Source organism: Prionailurus viverrinus, chromosome C1 (genome assembly GCF_022837055.1).
Source record: "Prionailurus viverrinus isolate Anna chromosome C1, UM_Priviv_1.0, whole genome shotgun sequence".
Classification (NCBI taxonomy): domain Eukaryota; kingdom Metazoa; phylum Chordata; class Mammalia; order Carnivora; family Felidae; genus Prionailurus; species Prionailurus viverrinus.
The window spans coordinates 33,711,539-33,736,406 of NC_062568.1; the positions used below are offsets into that span (position 1 = coordinate 33,711,539).

General features: G+C 38.5%; 1 protein-coding gene across 6 annotated transcripts in view; it reads right to left on the reverse strand.

Moving 5' to 3' along the window:
- The window catches only part of CCDC150 (coiled-coil domain containing 150), a 107,689-nt gene that overhangs the window by 10,599 nt on the left and 72,222 nt on the right, over window positions 1-24,868 (reverse strand). For all 6 annotated transcript variants that reach the window (XM_047872330.1, XM_047872329.1, XM_047872333.1 and 3 more), the window contains 6 exons: window positions 16,984-17,091; window positions 9,440-9,568; window positions 7,812-7,981; window positions 5,384-5,477; window positions 4,203-4,372; window positions 2,904-3,030 (listed from right to left, as the gene is read on the reverse strand). In XM_047872330.1, coding sequence (XP_047728286.1) covers window positions 2,904-3,030; window positions 4,203-4,372; window positions 5,384-5,477; window positions 7,812-7,981; window positions 9,440-9,568; window positions 16,984-17,091 — 798 coding nt within the window. The remainder of the gene's footprint in view (window positions 1-2,903; window positions 3,031-4,202; window positions 4,373-5,383; window positions 5,478-7,811; window positions 7,982-9,439; window positions 9,569-16,983; window positions 17,092-24,868) is intronic.

A 24,868-nucleotide genomic window follows, 5' to 3' on the forward strand; every position in this document is an offset into this window, starting at 1 on the left:
TTTTTGATTGATTTGGGTCTTGGGGACCAAGGCTCCAAAGGACACTCTAGATGTTGGGAATTATCATGCTTATAATAAACTTAGTAGTCTCCGTAAGTGTGCTGTATTCTCTCAAAACCTTGAAACACATGTTCACAGTTGCTAACCACCAAGCAAATGATCTAAGACTAGAACGTCAGAACAGAAATGAAGAGAATGACTGACTTAAAAAATGTGAATCTAAAATGTCATGGCCTGTGAATGCCACGAAGAATATCAACAAAAAGCATGACCTATGAATACCACACAGAAATTCAGCAAAAAAACTTCAAGAACTCCCGAGTAGTAGCTGGGAGTAGATAATGCCTTAAACTTTAATGACCTCTCTCAGGCTGAGAGTCTGATCAAAACGGGGAATTGTCAGGGTGCCTGAGTCGGTTAAGTGTCTCTTTGTTTTGGGTCAGGTCATGATCTCACGGTTCGTGAGATGGAGCTCACATCGGGCTCTACGCTGACAGTACAGAGCCTGCTTGCGATTCTCTCTCTCCCTTTCTCTCAAAATAAATAAATAAACTTTAAAAAGGGGAGGGGAAATTGTTAAAAACAAAAACAAAAACAAAAAAAACAGGCCCAAAATGGAGTCAGCTCTCTGTCACCAAACTGAGACTTAATGCTTCAGCGATTCCAGAAACGGACTCTTAAACCAGTCCATCAGGAATTGTTTGATCAGTACCAGTTAGGTCATCTGCCTGTATAAGACCTGCCATCCCCTAGAGGAAAGTACTTTGCAGTAACCAACCTGCTTTTATACCTAATGCAAGTTGTTCCTGTTCCCTTCCACGAATGAAAGCCTTTCATTTTGTACAGCTCCTTGAAGCTCCTTTTTATCTGCTAGATTGGACACTACCTGATTCGAATTGAGTTTTGCTCAAACTCTTAAAATGTTTAATATGCCTCAGTTTATCTTTTAACATTACTTAAATCATTTTACAGAGCTCCCTTCCTCCTCCAGTGCCCTTAAATAAGTGCTGCTTGATTTTTAGGAAAAGGTGGCAGCAGAGAAGGGAGAAGATAAGAACACAGTATTCTGAATGGGTGATAGTGTTTAACGTGCAAAGTTGTTTGTATCTTTTCTTTCTACACGAACTCATTGTTTCTGATACTAACTTCATGACACAGTGCTGGTCTTTTATTACTACTCAACTAACTTCTTGTTAGCTATTCTGCCATTATTTTAATCATAGCTTTGTCAAAACTGGGTAAGCCCTAACAACTATCACTTACTTTGTATTTAATATGTTTGGGCACTGTGACAATGACTTTACATATATTTTCCAACTTAAAAACAAAAAGTAGTTATGATGATTTCCATTTTATGACTGAGGAAATAGACTCAGGAATTATTGCAGACAGAAAATGTACACATTGTTAGTAAGAGGCAGAACTGGGACTCTTAAGTGGTATGCCTTGAGCCTACCCCTGATATCACACACTCACTCTGCCCTTGGTCTCCTCACAAGGTCACAATCTCCAGTGATCCTTGTTAAAAGGATCTACATTTTATAGGTATTCTGACAACTATCTCTGATTTTAATTTTAATTTCAGGGCACATTTTTGTTTCCCACAGAATTTTGTTTCTAACCTTTAAAAAACTTTTTTAAAAAAATACTCATTTTTTGAGAGAGAGATGGAGACAGAATGTGAGCAGGGGAGGGGCAGAAAGAGGAGACACAGAATCTGAAGCAGGCTCCAGGCTCTGAGCTCTCAGCACAGAGCCTGACGTGGGGTTTGAACCCACAAACTGTGAGATTATGACCTGAGCTAAAGTTGGACACTTAACCAACTGAGCCACCCAGGCGCCCCTCTTTCTAACTTTTTAATATTTACATAGTGTTTTGTAATTTGCAATTCTTCCCTCCCCTTTGTTGATGATACAACATTTAGTGTCTGTTTAATGATTTTTCTATTAAAATTGCCTTTCGATTTGTTTTCTATTTTCACCTGAGCCATGTTGCTTGGCCCTAGTCTTCTAAAGCCCAAAGTAACTGTTCTGGTTTCGAGTCTTCATATCTCCTGTTTCTCCTTCATTCTTGCCTATTCTCCACTACCACCAGACTAACCTTCCTAAAATTGTGCTTACAGTGCACTATCCCTTTCTCAGAAACTCACAGGGCTCCACTTTGACTGGAAAGTTCACCTCTACCATTCTGACAGTCAAGGTCAGCTGGTACCATCTCAGCTAACCACTCTTTCTTAGACACTTCCCAAAGTCTGCTCTGATCAAGAGAGAAATCCTATTCATTTGGTCACACATCCTGTTCATTTCTCTAAGCTTGGGTCATCCCCTTATACTGGGTGTCCTAGCCTTGCTGGTTCTGTCTCAATTGTGTACTTTCATTTCTCTTCTTCTATCACCCAACTTTCCCTTGCTTTGAATTCCTTCAAGATTGTACCTAGCCTCTAGTTACTCAACAGAAGTCCTCAGCTGTTTACCCTATTTGTCTCCTTTTGTAAAGAGGAGATCATAATGAAATAAAGGTCATGTAGCACGCACCAGAGCATGGACCATACATGCCTCTCAGGAGAAGGTAGATGAGTGATGGGTGCTGGTGAAGCGAACTGAGGGGACAGATGATTGGATGTCTCCCAATGGCCACTTCCTTCCTCTAGCCCTCAGTTATCACTGTCCAATGCAAAAGCTGTCATTGAGACATTCCTTCGCTGGGCAGAGAACTGTCTATCAGAAACTCTCTGTGTTTCGATTTACAAAGAGCACAGAGATGGTTTGATCACTTTGGGCTTATTGGTCAAAGAGGAATGAAAAGGGCCAAAGAACAGCTGTAGCCATTCCTGGAAATCCTGCGACTGGTTCTCCTCTTAAAAGATTCACATCTAGAAACCTTTTTGTCACTCGACTGCATACCTCAGTCATTTCCCGTTGGGCTGCCTTCTTTGCTGTTTCTCTCTCAGTTTGAAACTGCTTTCTTAGGGCTTCTATGCGTTCAGCATGCATTTCTGCTTCCACTTTGGATTCCTCAGTCATCCGTTCTCTGTTTAAAAAAAAGATAAGTCACTCTTAGAAATCATCTTAGCAGGTAAGGAAGGCCTGGACGATCATGGGCAGCTGTTCAGAAGGTATGATTTACACATGAGAAGCACATCAGGCACCAGGTGAAACTCACTGGTCTGGAGCCCATTAACACAAAGGGAAGAAAAGCATTTACCTGTAGCATTAAAAGCCAAAAAGTCTTTCAACATCAAGAAAACCAACCAAGAGTGAAACACACACTCTTGTTTTAACCAGCAACCAGTCTTGAGCCAGCAACATTTCACTAGATAAAATTTGCAGCTCATGGACAGGAAAAAAATGCCTTCTCTGCTTTAGCTTATACCTTCCTCATATCCGTATGTTCATGACCTGAAAGGCATAAAGGTCTATGTGCACACTGCATTTCCCTTGGGTAAAAGTTTTCATGGAACGTTATTTATATCTAAATCCTATTTACCAAGGTGCAGTTTACAAAAAACTCTGGTGGCCTGACTTGAACTTGATGCGTTTGACCTAATCTTAGGCCCAAAAGGAAAACAATGGCTAAAGATCTGCCTGGGTGGAGTCATCCCACTCCTCCATGGGTTCTTCCCATCCAGGCTGAGGCTATTCCTTTTCCAAATCATGCTTCTAAAGGACACATTAGCTTTTGATAGCTTTTGATAGAAAAGGCTTGGCAGAAACATACAACATTCTTTAAATGTTGGCTTTACCTTCATGTGGAGCAGCAGCTTGACACCAGATGAAGGGAGAGCTGAAAAGGAGATTCACATGAGCATTTCCCAGCCTGCTGGCGGCTGCTGCTGCTCAGGATGCCTGGTTCCTAACACAGTTCTGCTGGAGTACTAGTTCCACGCAGAAGATGAGCATTTAAAAAAAAATTTTTTTTTTAATGTTTTTATTTATTTTTAAGACAGAGAGACAGAGCATGAGTGGGGAGGGGCAGAGAGAGAGGGAGACACAGAATCTGAAGCAGGCTCCAGGCTCTGAGCTGTCAGCACAGAGCCCGACGAGGGGCTCCAACTTACGAACTTTGAGATCATGACCTGAGCTGAAGTTGGACGCCCAACCAGCTGAGCCACCCAGGCGCCCCTAACCAGTTTAGGTAAGTGAGCCAGACGTAACTCTCCCAGAGGCTCTTCCCTAATTTCACTGTGACTCTACTGCCCTTACTTGAAGGTTTCCAAATTTTGTCGCTCAAGTTCTTTGTTTTCCAATTTCTCCTGCACATGATCAAGCTTTGTTTGTAGATGATTATTTGTCTGGAGAGCTTGCTCCAGGCTCATAGCCAGTTTCCTGTTGTCTTCTCTAGCTACATCTAGAGCTTTCTGTAGAGGCTCCATCTGAAAGAGAGAAGGCGCTCTTTAATTCTACTGTCACAGATAGATTCAAGAAGTCGGTAACACTATATACTCACTCCTTACACCTTTTCATCAAATGCCATTGAGACAATAACTGGATGGAACCAGAACTAAAGATTCCAGATGCCTGGGATATAGATGTGAGAATTTACTGCAGACACTGCTTAGGAGACTCTTACAAAGCAACGGGAAAAGCAAGCTCTGCTGATTACTATGAGCTTTGAAAAATAGAACCAACTTATTTATTTTAAAAATTTTATTTTATTTTTTTTTAATTTTTTTTTTCAACGTTTATTTATTTTTGGGACAGAGAGAGACAGAGCATGAATGGGGGAGGGGCAGAGAGAGAAGAAGACACAGAATTGGAAACAGGCTCCAGGCTCTGAGCCATCAGCCCAGAGCCTGACGCGGGGCTCGAACTCACGGACCGCGAGATCGTGACCTGGCTGAAGTCGGACGCTTAACCGACTGCGCCACCCAGGTGCCCCTTACAAATTTTAAAGTAAATTCCCCTTTCCAATCTTATAACTTCTGGTGTCACTACCTAAAGAGAGAAGAACTGGAAATTGTTCCTTGTATGTCCTTCCAGAAAAAGCTTATTTATATGAAATATCAAAGACTTTTTAATATATGTGCATATATCCATGAGCACACACATGTAAGTGTGTCTCCTTATTAATAGTGGGGTCACTCCAGCTACTTCTGACTTAAATTACAAATTATTCCCTAAGCCCTTTAACTTCTGCAATCATTTATGCATTAATAAGTAAAAAGAAGTAAACTATACCAGAGAGAGAATTAGGCATAATTGTGGTCCTGGTTTGCCAATAAATGACTCACTGTAAGGTTGCAGGCCCACTTCCCATTTGTAAACATAACTCAGACTTGAATGAAAAGGAGATTTACCTGATTACTTACCCCATTTTCCTAAAAGAGCAATGTCCCAATAAAACCAAAAATATCAATATTCTCATCTATAATAATGGCCTTTACCTCACTGTTGTGCTGGGCATCCACAACAAGCATTCTCGCCTGCCACTGGTCCACTTCTGCCTCCAGCTTCTGCACCCTCTGTTGATTTAGAGCCCTGAAAATGGGAGACACAGAAAGAGTGACTACAGAAAAGAACCATCTAGGAAGGATACCACTGGGAGCTACAGGGCACTCTTCTTCCAAGAAGCTCAAATAGCATATGTGATAAACTACAGATGCTCAGAATACCTTAGAGTTGGCAGGTGACAATTAGTAGCCTCAGCTTCAGGTTAAGAAACTAAGACTCCCAAGGATTAAAAAGTTGTCCCATCTACGCCTGGGTGGCTCAGTCAGTTGAACGTCTGACTTCCACTCAGGTCATGATCTCATGGTTTGTGATTTTGAGCTCCACGTTGGGCTCTGTGCTGACAGCTCAGAGCCTGGAGCCTGCTTGGGATTTTGTGTCTCCCTCTCTCTCTGCCCCACCCCTGCTCATGCTGTCTCTCTCTTGCTCTTAAAAATAAACATCAAAAAAAAATTTTTTTGTCCCATCTATGATTCAATTTGGATTGATACATTAGCTATCAATACTTGTCAATGACTAACTTATGAGCTGGTAATTTTATACTATATACATATATCACCAGTACAAAAATATATTGCTTCTAGATGGATGGGCCTGCTGTTGAGATTTTGCTTCTAAATACACTAGCTACCCAGAATCTTATTGTGAATGGTGAACAATTTTCAGTACCATCCCCTTGACTTTTTTATGTTCAGAGGCAATACACGTTTATAATACGCAAAAAACAAAGATAAGCACAATGGAGAATATAAAACTGGCACTTGTTCTCCCATAGCAGAGAGACAATAAGCACTAATACACCCATCACAGTATATTTCAGAGGACCCGTTAAACTGAAACCATTTGCTCATTAACCTCAAGGGGAAACTTTTATGCAACTTGAAACTTTCAAAGAAGGAGTTTACTTCTTTTTTAAAAAATTTTTTGTTAACGTTTATTTATTTTTGAGACAGAGAGAGAGCATGAACAGGGGAGGGTCAGAGAGAGGGAGACACAGAATCTGAAACAGGCTCCAGGCTCTGAGCTGTCAGCACAGAGCCCGACATGGGGCTTGAACCCACGGACTGCGAGATCATGACCTGAGCCGAAGTCAGCTGCTTAACCAACTGAGCCACCCAGGCGCCTGGGAGTTTACTTCTAAAACATGGCTAGAAGTAGGTCTCAGAATGATTCATCTAAAAATATTAATCTTTAAATAGGATACTAATAAATAGATAATTCAAACTCAACTAGGCATGGAGCTTCAATTATCTAGATAATTACTTGTCTGCAGACCCAAGGACAGGTTTAAAGGGTAGCAGTAATATAGCACATGAATTTCTAGAATACATACTCCTTTACATCATTACAAAATATGGGAATTTTGAATTTTTGAAAGTCATGTTTATTTCTACTTCCAGATACTCCCTAATTTTCTAGATCTTTATTTTTTTATAATACCATGTTTTACTGAATAGGTCTACATTTCACCACTTCTGAAATGTCAAGCTAAAATAGAGGACTTTTAGAGAGCAACATAGTAAAGGCGGTGAACTGTCAGATTCATACATTTAGTGAGTAGTAAAATAGGGAGAGGGAAATATGTAAAACTTTGGGTTGGAATTGGGGGAAAAACCTGTTCAGGACTGAAGGGAGGTCCTTGATTTCAAACAAAAATCTCCTCTTGAATAAAGACTATACAAATAAGAACTCTGGTTTACAAAGAACATCGAATAGCACAAAACCCCATTAGGCGGAAGAAATGGCCAGGACAGAGGGGTGTGGGCTGTGGGAGCAGGCAGTCTGCAGCAGGGATGGCTGGGCTACAGGCTGGAAACCCCGCTGGAGGCCGCAGCTCAGGTACAGGATCTACAGGGAAGAGCAGGTTGGGAAGTCTAGAGGCAGAGGTTAGTGCATTCACCAAAATCCCTTGCTTTCCAGTCAAGTTCCTAAGATGTTTCCCCAAACAGGGGCTAGATCTTTATTTTAAAGTGACTTTGTTTCTCGCAGTGCCTGGGTGGCTCAGTTAGTTAAGCATCTGACTCTTGGATTTAGCTCAGGTCATGATCTCACAGTTCATGTGTTTGAGCCCCACGTCGGGCTCTGCACTGACAGTACGGAGCCTGCTTGGGATTCTCTCTCTCTCTCTCTCTCTCTCTCTCTCTCTCTCTCTTTCTTTCTCTCTCTCTTTCTGCACCCCACCCCCCGCCTCTGCTCACATGCTTTTGCTGTCTCAAAATAAATAAACAAACATTAATAAATAAACTTAAAAAATGAAGTGACTTTGTTTCTTGACTGCATGCCACTCCTTACTATTATGGAGCAGACATGCTCCATTACATGCACAAAGACAAAAAAAAAAAAAAAAAAAAAAATCTCCAGTACCTTTCTTTCTTGAGGCCTGCAATCTCTGAATCCCTCCGCCCAAGCTCTATTTGTACTTTTTCCAGAGCACCTTGCATCTTACTGTGAGAAGCCAGCACATTTTCCAACATAATTGTAACTTTGCAGTTGTCTTCTTTAGCCTCTGCCAGTTGTCTCTGAAAGTTTCCCACCTAACAGAAAACGAAACAATACAAAGATATTTGATCCTTTCTCCTTATTCCACTGCTGCTGAGTCCCATTACTTCTAGGCAAGAATATGGAAACCAAGCATGGCAAAATGCTAAGAGGAATAATTGAAGCATATTTTATTTTATTGTTAAGATCTCAAGTTATTGTGACTTTGAGAAAAGAAAACTAGCCCCCGCCCCCCCACCGCCACCCTGTGGAGAACTCTGCAGCACTTCCCAACTTTTGTCATGTCATAACATCTGTATTAACTGCAGACAATGGGATCAACAACTTCCTGGTTCTAGATGTGTTCCCAGGCTGGTCTGCTCTGGCCCTGATCAGTTATCTTGGGACAGAAGAGAACATACCTGAAGCCCATCAGAATCAGGAACATGTTAGTTACACATAGTAGGAAGATTACTGTTACCAAGGTCAGATGATTTTCAATAGAAAACATTAGGACTTTCAAGACTAGAAGTTAAAAAAACACTGGGGGGTGCCTGAGTAGCTCAGTTGGTTAAGCGTCTGACTTTGGCTCAGGTCATGATCTCATAGTTTCTGAGTGTGAGCCCAGCACTGGGCTCCCTGCTGTCAAGGCAGAGCACATTTCAGATACTCTCTTTCCCTTTCGCTCTGGCTCTCCCCAGCCTGTGCTCGCTTGCTTTCTTCTTTTCTTTTCTTTTCTTTTCTTTCTTTCTTTCTTTCTTTCTTTCTTTCTTTCTTTCTTTCTTTCTTTCTTTCTTTCATAAATAAAATAAAATAAAATAAAATATAAAATAAAATAAAATAAAATAAAATAAAATAAAATAAAATAAAATAAAATAAAATAAAATACCAAAACCAACAGCAGTTAGCAGTGCCTGGGTGGCTCAATTGGTTGAATGTCTGACTCTTGATCTCGGCTCAGGTAAGGAGCCCACTGTTGCAGGATCGAGCCTTGCATCAGGCTCTACTGAGTGTGGAGCCTGCTTAAGATTCTCCTGCTCTCTTCCTCTGCCCCTCTCTCCTGCTTGTGCGCACGTGCTCTCTCTCTCTGTAAAACGAAAACAGGAGCACCTGGGTGGTTCAGTTTGTTAAGCGTCCAACTGTGGTTCACGTCATGGTCTCATAGTTCATGCGTCAGAGCCCCAAGTGGGGCTGTCTGCTGTCAGGGTGGAGCCTGCTTTGGATCCTGTCTCCCTTTCTCTCTGCCCCTCCCCTGCTCTCGTGTGCTCTCTCAAAAATAAACGTTTAAAAATATAATAAAAAACAAAAACAAAAAAAATTGGGAATTAAATCATGTACTTTTAAGGAAAATATTTTACAGCTCTTCTAAAGTTATCTTAAAAAAAAAAAAAAGCTCCTCTGATCAATCCTTGTTCTTACCAAAGGTAACAAGAAATGAAGGACTACGACTTGCGGCAAGATTTCTTAAGCACCTCATTTCAATAACAAACTTTCAAAAAGGATTGATGCCTTGCCTTCTTGCTCTCTCTGTCCTCCAAAGCCTCAAGGTCCCCTTTCAACTTCTGACTCTCTTTTAGGGCTGCATCACGACACTTCACTGCTTGGGAGAGCTCCTCTTCATTCTTTTCAAGAATGGATTTCACCTTAGTAGAAAACAAGGAATGATAAATAATTTGTCCAAAGCACTATAAATTAGCAATTAGAATAAGAAAAAGCAATTTGGACACCAAACTTAAAATGTTTAATTAAATATGCTCATCCACTATAATAAAAAAACCAACTTTATTAGCTACTTTTCCCTTTAAAGAAAACTACAAAGCAAAAAAAAAAAAATCTGTGTGAATAAACATGAGCAAACCTAATATATGTCAATCTCCATGAAAAATACAGGGTAAGTGATAAAGGAGATAAGACTATGAAGGTTAGATGTAAAATGGTTGGGGTGGTGGACTGATTATCCTGGAATTTAAAAATACAGCAAAACCTTGGTTTGAGAGCATAATTCATTCTGGAAATATGTTTGTAACCCAAAGCACTTGTGTATCAAAGCAATTAAAAAAAAAATTTTTTTTAACGTTTATTTATTTTTGAGACAGAGAGAGACAGAGCATGAACGGGGGAGGGGCAAAGAGAGAGGGAGAGAATCGGAAGCAGGGTCCAGGCTCTGAGCCATCAGCCCAGAGCCCGACGCGGGGCTCAAACTCACGGACCGCGAGATCGCGACCTGAGCTGAAGTCGGCCGCTTAACCGACTGAGCCACCCAGGCGCCCCTCAAAGCAAATTTCAAGAACCATCAGCCCAGTTGTGATCATGTGATGTCTGGCGTCACACACTACTCATATTGCAAGACATCGCTCCTTTATCAAGTTAAAATTTTTAGAAATGTTTGCTTGTCTTGCAGAGCACTCGCAGAACAATCCAAGGTTTTACTGTATAACAACTGAAAGAATATAACAAAAGCCAAGATGAATAAGTAGCGTCAAGAAAATAGTTATAGAAGAATGCATCCTAATTAGAAGTATGAGAATTTTATATCCTTGAAATACTTTTTTTCTTTTTTCTACACATTCAAATGATCACAGTATTTTAAATATTATTTTTAAAAAATTTTGAAATAATTAGATTCACAGGATGTTGCAAAAGTAGTGAAAAGAATCCCATGTATTCTTCACCCTGCTCCTAATGGTGTACTACTGTAGTTCAACATCAAAATTAGGAAACTGACTTTGGTGCATTACTGTTCACTAGATTAATTGGCCCACAGAACTTACACAGTTTTCACCACTTTTTTAAAAACCTGCATTCATCTCTGAGCGCACACATAGCTGTATGTAATCTGATGTCGTGCACATTATTCATGAACCATCACAATCACAATCAGAACCGTTCCATCACCACAAAAGAATTCACATGTGCTACTTCTTTGTGTATATACACACTCTCCCAAACCCATCCCCGGTCCTGCGGCAACCAATAATTTATTGTTCTCAATCTCTATAGTTCTGTCATTTTAAAAATGTTAAACGTTTTAATATAATTAACTTTTGTATAGGTAATACATTCACACTATTCTTTTTTATCAGCATTACCGAGGTAAAAATGACCTGCAAGAAGCTGTGTATATTTAAAGTATAGTTCTGACTTCAAGAGTGTATAAGCTCTTGAAGCCATAATCAAGATAAGCCATTTCCATCGTCTCAAAATTTCCCTCATGGGGGCGCCTGAGTGGCTCAGTCCATTGAGAATCTGACTTCAGCTCAGGTCCTGATCTCAAGTTTGGTGGGTTACAGCCTGCAGTGGACTCTGTGCTGACAGCTCAGAGCCTGGAGCCTGCTTCAGATTCTGTGTCTCTCGCTCTGCTTCTCCCTCATACTCTCTCTCTCAAAAATAAATAAACATTAAAAAAAAAAAAAAGTTCCCTCATGCCTTTTTGTAATCTCTCCTTTCTGTCTCTCCTTGTTCCCACACCTCCGCACAACTAATCTGTTTTCTGTCACAATAGTTTTTTTTCCTAGAATTTTATATAAATGGAATTATATTGTATGTACTCTTTTTTTGGTATGGCTTCTTTCACTCAGCATAATTATTTTGAGATTAATTTTGATGTAGCAGTAGTTCAATCCTTTCTGTTGCTGAAGAGTGTTGTATTGTAGAACATACCACAGTTTACTTATCCATTCACCTTCTGAACACTTGAGTTGCTTCCGGCTTTAAGATATAAGCTGCTGTGAAGAGCTGTGTACATGTCTTGGGTAGACATATGCTTTCATTTATCTTTGCTTAGAAGTGGAATGGCTGGGTTATACGTAGTGTTTTATTTTTAAAGAAACTACCAAAGCATTTTTCAGAGCGGTTATACCATCTGACATTCCCTTCAGCAGTGTTATGAGAGTTCCAGTTGTTCTACATTCTCACTAATACTTGGTATGAACAGTTTTTCAGTTTTATACATTCTAATAGATGTGTATCTCACTGCAGTTTTAATTTGCATTTCCCTAATGACTGATGTTTAACATCTTTTCAACTACTTATTTATCATCCAAATATCTTTTTTTTTTGAGTTTTCTTTTTTGTAACCTTTATTTTTTTTTAATGTTTATTTATTTTTGAGAGAGCACACGCGTAAGCAGGGGAGGGGCAGCGAGAGAGACAGAGAATCCAAAGCAGGCTCCAGGCTCCCAGCTATCAGCTCAGAGCTCAACTCGGGGCTTGACTCACAAATCATGAGGCCATGACCTGAGACGAAGTCAGACGCTTAACCAACTGAGCCCCTCACGTGCTCCATGGAGTTGTTTTCTTCTTAATGAGTTTTAAGAGTTTAATACATTCGGGAGACAATGCCTTTATCAGATATGTGATTTGCAAATATTTTCTCCCAGTCTATAGCTTGTGTCTTCATTCTCTTAACACTTTAAAGAGCATAAGGTGTCAGTGCATCCATTTTTCCCCCCTTTAGGAATCATGCTTTTGATGTCAAATCTAAGATATCTCTGAGTAATCCAAGATAACAAAGATTTCCTCCTACATTTTCTTCTACAAGTTTTACAGTTTAAGATTTTACATTTAGGACTCTGATGCATTTTAATTTTTATATATAGTGTGAGGTATGGATCAAAGGTTTTTTGGTTTTGCATATGGATATCCAACTGCTCCAGTGCCATTTGTTGAAAAGATCATCCTTTCTCTACCTTCACTTTTGTTGAAAATGAAATGTTCATTAAATGATTTTGAATTGGTAGCACATTCACATTATTCTTTATTTTTAATGTTTATTTTTATGTTTGAGAGACAGAGCGCAAGTGGGAGAGGGGCAGAGAGAGAGGGTGACACGAAATCCAAACCAGGCTCCAGGCTCTGAGCTGTCAGCACAGCTGACACACCCCAATGTGGTGCTCGAACTTACAAACCATGAGATCATGACATGAGCCCAAGCAGGCTGCCCAACTGACTAAGCCACCAGGTGTCCCACATTCACATTACTCTTAAGATACAAAAGGGTAAAGTGGAAAATTTCCCAGTCACCTGGTTTCCCTCCTCAAAAATAATGTTGCCATTATTATTATATTATTATTATCCATGATAGAGACATTCTGTGCATTATAAGTGAAAATATCTATATGTACTCACATATGGATATATTTTTTATTCTCTTACCCCTTCTACAAATAATAAAATATTATGTATACTCTTCTGAGCCTTGGTTGTTTTAACCTAATAATACACACATACATATGTATGTATATACTATATACATATGTTCGAGCAGTATTCCAAACCATGAATACACCATGATATACTTAGCTAGTGTCTTATTGATGAAATTTTGCTTACTTCCAGTCTTTCGCTATTAACAAGCAATACTTCAATAAGTAATCTTGTAAACATGTCATATGTATAAGCTAGTATATCTGAAGGAGAAAGTCCTAGAAGTACAACTGTGGGGTGAAATGATAGGTATTAAACTGTCTTCCACAGGAAGTTGTACCATTTTATACTTCCAACAGCAACAACAAAGAATATTTTTCCCCACATCTTCCTCAACATTACACTTCCTTAAAACTTTTTACCTGTAACATTTGAAATACTTTTTCTTTAAGGATCTAAGAATATTACAAAGGATGCCAATTCACAGGCTCTGAAAACCTATAGAATTTTGTTCTAGAAACGGACACAAGGAAGGGTACATACTTTTACCAGGGTTTTTAAGATACATATGAAAATGTCACTAGCAAAAATGTTGAGAGAAAAGATCTAAATAGCTACCAACTCTAGAAGACAAGATACAGAACTTTCTATTTTTAAACATCAAGCAAAGATGTACGCTCTCAAAGGTTTTCTTTCAAAAATAATTTCCAGGGGCACCTGGGTGGCTCAGTCAGTTGAGCCTCTGACTCTTCATTTTGGCCAAGGGTCATGGGTTCAAGCCCCACATTGGGCTCTGCCCTGAGCCTATTTAAGATTCTCCCTCTCTCTCCCTCTGCTCTTCTTCCCCGCTCACATGCTCTCTCATAAATAAAGAAAAGCCTGAGACATGATAGGCTCTCAATAAATGTTGGTTCATGCTTTTCTTATTAAGCAGTTGTTGTTTTCAATTTTATCATGATAATTTTCACCAATAACTTGGTTAAGGCATTCAGACTATAAGGTTCACATCTAAAAACAACCTAAAACTAAGATAATACTCAAAAAAATTTTTCTCCAATGTTCAAGTTCTTAGGGCTTTGATTAATGTATTTCTATTTTAAAATCAGGCTTGAAACATTTTACCATGAATATTAAGATTAGGTGGAGGGGCGCCTGGGTGGCTCAGTCGGTTAAGTGGCCGACTTCGGCTCAGGTCATGATCTCGCAGTCCGTGAGTTCGAGCCCCGTGTCGGGCTCTGTGCTGACAGCTCAGAGCCTGGAGCCTGTTTCGGATTCTATGTCTCCCTCTCTCTGACCCTCCCCCATTCATGCTCTGTCTCTCTCTGTCTCAAAAATAAATAAACGTTTAAAAAAAAAAAAGAGAGATTATTAAAAAAAAAAGATTAGGTGGATGTTTTGAATTTGTTTTTTTTTTTTTTTAAATTTTTTTTTTTTCAACGTTTATTTATTTTTGGGACAGAGAGAGACAGAGCATGAACGGGGGAGGGGCAGAGAGAGAGGGAGACACAGAATCGGAAACAGGCTCCAGGTTCTGAGCCATCAGCCCAGAGCCTGACGCGGGGCTCGAACTCACGGACCGCGAGATCGTGACCTGGCTGAAGTCGGACGCTTAACCAACTGCGCCACCCAGGCGCCCCTTTTTTTTTTTTTTTTTTTTAAATTTTTTTTTTTTCAACGTTTATTTATTTTTGGGACAGAGAGAGACAGAGCATGAACGGGGGAAGGGCAGAGAGAGAGGGAGACACAGAATCGGAAACAGGCTCCAGGTTCTGAGCCATCAGCCCAGAGCCTGACGCGGGGCTCGAACTCACGGACCGCGAGATCGTGACCTGGCTGAAGTCGGACGCTTAACCGACTGCGCCACCCAGGCGCCCCGGATGTTTTGAATTTGTAAAAACTCAAAATCATATTAAAAAAACTCAATGGCTACTGTTAATCAAAATCTTTCTATGTCTAAAAATTAACCATGTGATAACCAAAATAATGGTTTCAATCCACATTGTCAATTTTTCTTATCTGTGAAGAACCTTTCTTGTTACTCATACCTCCATATATTATCTTTCTGAATTGTTACTACTTTTCTTCATTGTTGTATAAATCTGAAATTTCCTTATGATTTAGTTTGTGGTCTCCACTTACCGAATCCTGTTTAAGAAAATTTGGTGACTCATTTATTAATGGTCTTGAAGCAAGAATGTCTATTTTACCTTCCAGTCTTCCCTCCATGGTTTTAATAGCATTCAAAAGAGTCTTTAGAGAGATTCTAGAGTCTCCAATCTCCTGAGAAGCTCTCAAAGAAGTGAGGTTAGATGCAAAGGTCACACGGCGTGCAGAGTTTGGAATAACACTGGGTAAACCAACTGATGAAGTTCTTTCCTTTATATTGTTTACATGGGGCCTATAGCCTTCAAAGAATTTCGAAGATGCAGGCCTCTCCGGAGATTTCCTTTTTCTTGGAGGCATCACCAATCAAAAACAGTAAAACAACTAAACCTAGAGTTATTTTTCAATGAGCGCTCCTTTTATGAAGAGGAACAACACAAAGTTCTAATGAAGCTGTGATAGAAAATATACTTGAAAATGTGTTCCTTTGCTTTCAGAACGAAGAAATCACACTGTAAAGTTGTCCTGGTGAAGAAACAAGCCTTCCTTAAATCAAATTCCCTGTAGGAGAGTATATCTAATGAGGCCCTCTTTTCCAGTAGTCAGATGGTTAGAACCCTAACAGTATTCTATTTGAAGACACATTCTAGCTCCTTGGTTACCAAGGGTATAGAAACAGAAATATTGGGGCGCCTGGGTGGCGCAGTCGGTTAAGCGTCCGACTTCAGCCAGGTCATGATCTTGCGGTCCGTGAGTTCGAGCCCCGCGTCTGGCTCTGGGCTGATGGCTCAGAGCCTGGAGCCTGTTTCCGATTCTGTGTCTCCCTCTCTCTCTGCCCTTCCCCCGTTCATGCTCTGTCTCTCTCTGTCCCAAAAATAAATAAACGTTGAAAAAAAAAAAAAAAAAAAAAAGAAACAGAAATATTATAGCTAATAGAAGTCAAACATATTTGAGTAAAAAAAAAAAATGCACACATGGTAAATTTGTAAATCACTGAAATGAATCACTTTCTTTTGGTTACACATTCTTGGATTATTTTCTTCACTAAATGTTTTGTATCTTGTTTGTCTAACTTTCTCTATTCATTTGTTAAAATGTTATGTGACTTACAAAAGGATTGTAGCCTCAGCAGTCACCCTGATGACAAGTAAGCATTTATACCACTAACACCTCTTTCAACTGAGCTGTCTCCTGCAGTTCTATCTTGTTGCCACTGAGTTCTAAGTTTGCCGATAATTAAAAAACCATTTCCTCTATGAAAGTGTTTCTCCAAACTGAGGGTTGATGGGGGATGGGAGGGAGGGGAGGGTGGGTGATGGGTATTGAGGAGGGTACCTTTTGGGATGAGCACTGGGTGTTGTATGGAAACCAATTTGTCAATAAATTTCATATATATAAAAAAAATAAATAAAATAAATAAAAAATAAATAAATAAATAAATAAATAAATAAATAAATAAAGTGTTTCTCAATGCTTTCATTATAATGATGCTCCCTATGAACGCTCACTCTATTTTGCTTCTGAAAGACTTAACTTCTAAATCTATAATAAAGTTTATGAGTATATTCTTAAGCCTCCAATTAGAACATAAGTTGAATATCCCAATCCTGCTTCAGGTATGTTTATTTCTCTACAGTTTAGCAAAACCTTGTACATTGCGGGTGTTTAAAAAATGTTTGTTGAATTGAGTCAAGTGAAAGAATATTCATCTTTCTGGGACTGTATGGTAAGGTGGAGAAAAAGGCATCAATTTCTTAAAACCTAATTAAAACAATATAACAGCAATTTGTTTTATAGCTATTAATCACACCTGCATATAGCTGCCCTCTAGAGCCTTGTTCAACTTGCGTAGATGGTCATTCTGTGAACTGGTTTCAGTAAAAGAATGTAGTTGTTCTTCTAACTGTTTAACTTTTATCTAGGATAAAACAGAAGAATAATAAAATAAGGAGTAATTATATATTTACATATTTTAAAAGGAAAAAGATGTCATGAGTTTGGAAAAATCACAGAGAATCCTTAAAACTTGTAGAAGCAATCCTAAGTTTTTCTAATCATGTAAAGATTGCTATTTCAACTCTCAGAGCTATTTCAATAGCTAAAAGTAGGCTATAGCCATTTATACGTACTGAGATAACTCATTTGGTTTCTATTGCTTATGAAAACTCCAGCGGCACCTGGGTAGCTCAGTTGGTTAAGCATCCAACTTCCCGGTTCAGGTCATGATCTCCCAGTTTGTGAGTTTGAGCCCTGCCTCGGGCTCTGTGCTGACAGCTCAGAGCCTGGAGCCTGCTTCGGATTCTGTGTCTCCCTCTCTCTCGGCCCCTCTCCTGTTCACATTCAGTCTCTCTCTCTCTCTAGCTCAAAACTAAACATTCAAGAATTTTTTTAGAAACTCCAAATTAACATGACTTATGAATATAACAGTGAGACTTTGGGGGTAATAATTTCAACTTAAAAAAAATTGTAATACCTAACATTCAAAAACCATTTTGGCTATGGATAATTAGAATTGTCAACGTGCAAGTAGATGACACAGACTCTTGTGTTTTACTGACAGAATTATAAAATCTGAGTAAATGAAATTCTTATATGATGAATTATACTTTAACACTAACTGAGAAAGATAATTACGGCTTTCTCTTTAAAGAAAATGATCATTTGGGGGAATGAAATCATTAATATTTACTCACTAATCTCCAAATTGTGTTTTCCCACATTTTCTTCCCTTTATATCCAACCCTTTCATACAAATCAACAATGAATCCCTGAATCAGACAAAATGTCATCCAAAATTTTTTACTTAAATCGACTTTTTCCTTTCTCTGTGTCTTGTTTCCTACCTGTGGAGGGAAAACACTTCTTGGCTGGAGTTACTGCACACTTTCAGTAACTGTTAAATTTTGATTGCTAATATTAGTATTTTTTTTTGAAGGACTGCATAAAAATACATTTTGTCTCAGGAAATCTCTCTTGTTCTATCAAGCAGAATCCTTCTTTTATCTCTGCCTGTTTCTGTTGCTCTTTTCCACAGTGTACATTATAAAATGTGTGCTATGGCTCCCTAAAGCCATCAGTAAAAGTTAATCATGACTTTCACTTAAGGTTCAGAATTAAAATGACTGCCTCTAAAGGGAAGTATTCATGCAACAATTATTCTCATTTTAAACAAGCAAGCTGCTGTTAACCCATAGAATCTAATGGAAAATGGGCTGAATAACTCTGAAGACTTTGAGATTTGCTTTTCTTCATGCAAAGAGAATATCCTTATTCTACAATATTTCTCAGATAATTTGCCCTAACTCAGCCTCTGGGCACACAGTAAAATGCCCTGAAACTTTTTAGATGGGATGTTCTCATCTACAAGCACTTTAAATTTTGTATTGAGTGTCTTATTTGGCATGATTTCTAATTCAGGACATTCACATGGGAAAGAACACAGAAGCAAATAAATTGTGCTGCCGCTCAGAGATCTGGTTTTTCCGTGTCATTAAAAGTCAAGCAACTTCCATTATTAGCTTATCAGCCAGTCTCAGGAACTGCAGTAACTTAGGTCAAGGTCCTTTGTTCATCATTTTTAATCCTTTTTCATAATTTTACCATAAATGTATCCCTAAACAGTGTACAGTATTATTTTATAAGATTGATCTATGTTAGGGGCGCCTGGGTAGCTCAGTTGGTTAGGTAGCTGACTTTGGCTCAGGTCATGATCTCATGGTTTGTGGGTTCAGGCCCCACATCAGGTTCTGTGCTGACAGCTCAGAGCCTGGAGCCTGCTTTGGATTCTGTGTCTCCCTCTCTCTCCATCCCTCCCCTACTTGTACTCTGCCTCTCTTTCTCTCTCTCAAAAATGAATAAACGTTAAAAAAAAAAATTGATGTATGTTAGCACATGTAGTGGGCACCTGGGTGGCGCAGTTGGTTAAGCGTCCAACTTCAGCTCAGGTCATGATCTCACAGTTTGTGATTTCGAGCCCTGCATCAGGCTCTATGTTGATAGCTCAGAGCCTGGAGCCTGCTTCGGATTCTGTGTCTCCCTCTATCTCTGCCCTTCCCCCACTCACACTCTGTCTCTCTCTCTCTCTCTTTCAAAGTAAATAAACATAATAATTTTTTTTTTTAAAGACTGCTTTCAAGACTGATATAACTACTTTCAGGAGAAATTTAATAAACTCCAGTAAAATTCAAGATCTGTAAATCCTACAACCTAGTAATTCTTCTTCTGAGAATTATACTAGCTAGAGAATTTTTTACATGAATACAAGGGGACCTGTACAACAGTTCATCATTTCAGTGTTGTTTGTAAGAAACTGGAAACTACCTAAATATCCATCAACAGAAGAAAGGATAAATCTATTTTGGTATATTTATAAAATGGAATAGAATATAGCACTGAAAATGTAATTCACACCATGTTTGAATAGGGAAAGCAGTTTCTGACACAGTCTACATTAACACCTGAAACCAAGTGTTTATACCAATCATGAAGTCAATTCTAAAATGTAATCTTTTATCAAATGATTCATAGGTAATATTTTTAATCAATTATTCAATTTAGAGAGAACACAGCGGACTATTTTGATTATGCTTAGTATGCAGCTCTTCCTTTAAACTATTGCAAGGGTATTATGCTTTAAGAGCACTTTCCCTTGGGTTGATGAAGTCAGTCTGGAATGTGCCAACCCAAGGTATGACATAAAAACACCAGTGAGTCAATAGTTTCAAGTGTTTCAGCTTTCAAAGACTATCAAAAATTTTAAGCCCTTGTTGTAGGAATAGGAGTAGAAAGTAATATTTTCCTTAAGATTCTGAGGATAACTTCTAAGGTTATAACTGAGGTCTAAAAGGTTAAATAGATATCAGCTCACTAATTTTAAAATGTATCCTATTCCCAGCCAAAACTTGGCTTTAAGTTGGCTATGAACATTTGTTTTTTTTCTTATATACTTAACAATACATTTAATTTCTCTTGGGAAAGATAAAAGAAGGTCAAAATCATTGGTCACAGTTTTTATGAGATCATTAGTTTCACAAAGGAGAAGGCTCTTCTGTGCCTGTAATAATCTATATACCTAGTCTGTAATGTTGACCAGCTTTCCTAGTGAAAAGTAGATGAGAGGTATGCTTTCCCCTCCTCAGTTTATAGGTGAATAAGATGAACCTCAAACAAGGACAATCAGAAAACAATGAACAAAGTGCCAATAAGTACCTATCAGTAATTATTTTAAATGTAAATGGACTAAATGCTCTAATCAAATGGCACATGGTACAACACAAGCACTTCTAAGAGGGAAGTGTACAACAATACAGGCCTACCTCAAGGAAAAAGAAAAATCTCATATTAACAACCTAACCCTACACCTAAAGGAGCTAGAAAATGAAAAACAAAGCCCAAAGCCAGCAGAAGGAAGGAAATAATGAACATTAAAGTAGAAATAAACAAAATAGAGACTGAAAGAATAGAAAAGATCAATGAAACCAAGAGCTGGTTCTTTGAAAAGACAGACAAAACTGATAAACCTTTAGCCAAACTCATCAAGAAAAAGAAGACTCAAATAAAATCAGAAATGAAGAAGAAATAACTACCATATCACAGAAATACAAATGACTATAAGACAACATTATGAAAAATTAAATGCCAACAAATTGGACAACCTAGAAAAAAGTGGATAAATTCCTAGAAACATACAATCTCCCTCAACTGAATCAGAGATAGAAAATTTGAACAGACTGATTACTAGTAATAAAACTGAATCTGTAATAATAATAAAAAAAAAAAAAACTCCCAATACATAAAAGTCAAGGATCAGATGGCTTCACAGATGACTTCTAAACATTTAAAGTAACAGGTTCTGCTAATACTACTGTGGTTTCATTAACTACATTAAAAAAAACTTCTTAAAATGTTTATTCACTTCTGAGAGAGAGAGAGAGAGAGAGACAGACAGACTGTGTGAGCAGGGGAGGGGCAGGGACGAAGGGTGACACAGGATCTGAAGTAGGCTTCAGGCTCTGAGCTGTCAGCACAGAGCCTGACGCGGGGCTCAAACTCACAAACCGTGAGATCATGACCTGAGCTGAAGTCATACACTTAAATGGCTGAGCCACACAGGCGCCTCTACATTTAAAAACAATTTTTTTTTATTTTTTTTAATTTTTTTCAACGTTTATTTATTTTTGGGACAGAGAGAGACAGAGCATGAACGGGGAGGGGCAGAGAGAGAGGGAGACACAGAATCAGAAACAGGCTCCAGGCTCCGAGCCATCAGCCCAGAGCCTGACGCGGGGATCGAACTCACGGACCATGAGATCGTGACCTGGCTGAAGTCGGACGCTTAACCGACTGCGCCACCCAGGCGCCCCCATTTAAAAACAATTTTTAATTGAAGCATAGTTGACATACAATACTATATAATTTTAGATGTACAACACAGTGAATCAATAATTATATATATTACAAAGTGCTTACTATAAGTGTAGTTACTATGTCACAATACAAAGTTATTATAACATTATTCCCTATGTTGCACTTTTCATCCTGTCACTTATTTATTTCATAACCGGAAGTTTATATCTCTTAATCCCCCCTTCACCTATTTCACCCATTCCTCCACCCTTCTCCCCTCTGTCAACCACCAGTTTTTTGTATTTATGAATCTATTTCCAGTTTTTTGTTCTTTGGTTTTGCCTTTAATTCCACATAGAAGTGAAATCCTGTGGTATTAGTTTTTCTTTGACGTATTTCACTTAGCTTAATACCCTCTAGGTCCATCCATGTCATTGCAAATGGCAAGATTTCATTCTTTTTTTACGGCTCTTCTTCCTTCCCAAATTATCCCCAAAATATAGAAGAGGAAGAAAAACTTCCAAATTTATTCCACAAGGCCAGCATTACCCTGATACCAACACCAGACAAAGACTCTACTAAAAAGAAAACTCTAGGCCATTATCTCTGATGAACACAGATGCCAAAATCATCAACAAAATACTAGCAAACTGAATCCAACAACACATTAAAAATATCATCAATACATTGAGTAAGGATAAAAACCATACGATCATCTCAATAGATGCAGAAAAAAGCATTAAGCAAAACACAACATCCATTCGTGATAAAAATTCAACAAAGTAGGGTTGGAGGAAACATATGTCAACATAATAAAAGCCATATATGAAAAATCAACAGTGAACATCATACTCAATGGTGAAAAACTAAAAGCTTTCCAAGATCAGTAACAAGACAAGGACATCCAATCTCATCACCTTTATTCAACATAGTAATAGAAGTCATACCCCACAACAATCAGACAAAAAAAAAAAAAAAAAAAAAGGCATTCAAATTGGTAAGGAAGAAGTAAACTGCCATTATTTGCATATGACACTAAACTGCCATTATTTGCATATTATATAATGCGATACATAGAAAACCCCCAAAACCCCCAAAACACAGAGAAAACTCTGTGCTGATGATGTGAAGCCTGCTTGGGATTCTGTCTCTCCTTCTCTTTGTACCACCTTCCTCCGGATTGTGAGTGCATGCTCTCTCTCTCAAAATAAACTTAAAAATTCTTTTTAAATGTCCATTTTACCCAATGTACAGATTAAATGCAATACCTATCAAAATACCGATAGTATTTTTCACAGAACTCTTAATAAATAATCCTAAAGTTCATATGAAACCACAAAAGACCCCAAATAGCCAAAGCAATCTTGAGAAACAAGAACAAAGCTGGAGGTATCACAAGGCCAGATGCTATTTTATTTTTATTTTATTTTATCTTATTTTATTTTTTAATGTTTTTATTTACTTTTGAAGGAGAGAGAGAGCACGAGCAGGGGAGGAGCACAGAGAGAGGGAGACATAGAATTTGAAGCAGGCTCCAGGCTCTAAGCTGTCACACAGAGCCCAATGCAGGGCTTGAACTCACAAACTGTGAGATCATAACCTGAGCTGAAGTCGGACGCTTAACCGACTGAGTCACCCAGGCGGCTCACAAGGCCAGGTTTTAAACAATACCACACAGCTATATTAATAAAAATAGTATGGTACTGGCACAAAAACAGACACATAGATCAATGGAATGGAATGAGAGCCACACTTATATGGTCAATTAATCTATAACTGAGGAGGCAAGAATACACAATGGGGAAAAGACAGTCTTTTCACTAAATGGTACTAGGGAAAACTGAACAGCTACATGCGACAGAATGAAACCGGACCACTTTCTTACGGCATACACTAAAATAAAGTCAGAATGATTTAGAGACCTCAATGTAAGACTTGAAACCATAAAACTCCCAAAAGAAAAAACAGGGAGTAAACTCTTAGATATTGGTCTTAGCAGTATTTTTTTGGATCTGTACCTGCAGACAAGGGAAGCAAAAGCAAAAATAAACAATTGGGAATATATCAAGTAAAAAGTTTATACATGAAGGAAACTATCAGCAAAATGAAAAGGTACCCTACTGAATGGTAGAAAATATTTACAAATGGTGTCCAAAATATATAAAGAAGGCACAAATGTGTACACACATACAGGAATATCACTCACCCATAAAAAAGAATGAAATCTTGCCATTTGCAATGACATGGACAGACCCAGAGGGTATTATGCTAAGTGAAGTAAGTCAGAGAAAAACAAATACCATTCACTTCTATGTGGAATCTGAAAGGCAAAACAAAAGAACAAAAAATCTGTTAGACCTAAAGACACCTTCAGATTCAAAGTAAGGAGATGGAGAACCATCTATCAAGCTAATGGTCAGCCAAAGAAAGCCAGGGTAGCCATACTTATATCAGACAATCTAGGCTTTAAAACAAAGACTGTAACAAGAGATGAAGAAGGGCATTATATCATAATTAAGGGGTCTATCCACCAAAAAGATCTAACAATTGTAAACATTTATTCTCCAAATGTGGAAGCACCCATATATATAGATCAATTAAGCACAAACATAAAGAAACTCATTGATAATAACACCCCACTTACAGCAATGGACAGATCGTCTAATCAGAAAATCAACAAGGAAACAATGGCTTTGAATGACACACTGAACCGGATGGACTTAACAGATATATTTAGAACATTTCTTCCTAAAGCAGCGGAATATGCATCCTTCTCCAGTGCACATGGAATGTTCTCCAGAACAGATCACATATTGGGACACAAATCAGCCCTCAACAAGTACAAAAAGATTGAGATCATACCGTGCATATTTTCAGACCACAATGCTATGAAACTCAAAATCAACCACAAGAAAAAATGTGGAAAGATAAATACTTGGAGACTAAAGATCATCCTACTAAAGAATGAATGGGCTAACCAAGAAGTTACAGAGGAAATTAAAAAGTACATAGAAGCCGATGAAAATGGTAACACCACAGCCCAAAACCTCTGGGATGCAGCAAAGGCGGTCATAAGAGGGAAGTATATAGCAATCCAGGCCTTCCTAAAGAATGAAGAACGGTCACAGATACTCAACCTAACCTTACACCTTAAAGAGCTGGAAAAAGAACAGCAAGTAAAACCCCAAACCAGCAGAAGACAGGAAATAACAAAGATTAGAGCAGAAATCAATGCTATGGAAACCAAAAAACACAGTAGAACAGAACAATGAAACCAGAAGCTGGTTCTTTGAAAGAATTAACAAAATAGATAACCCCTAGCCAGTTAGATCAAAAAGAAAAAGGAAAGG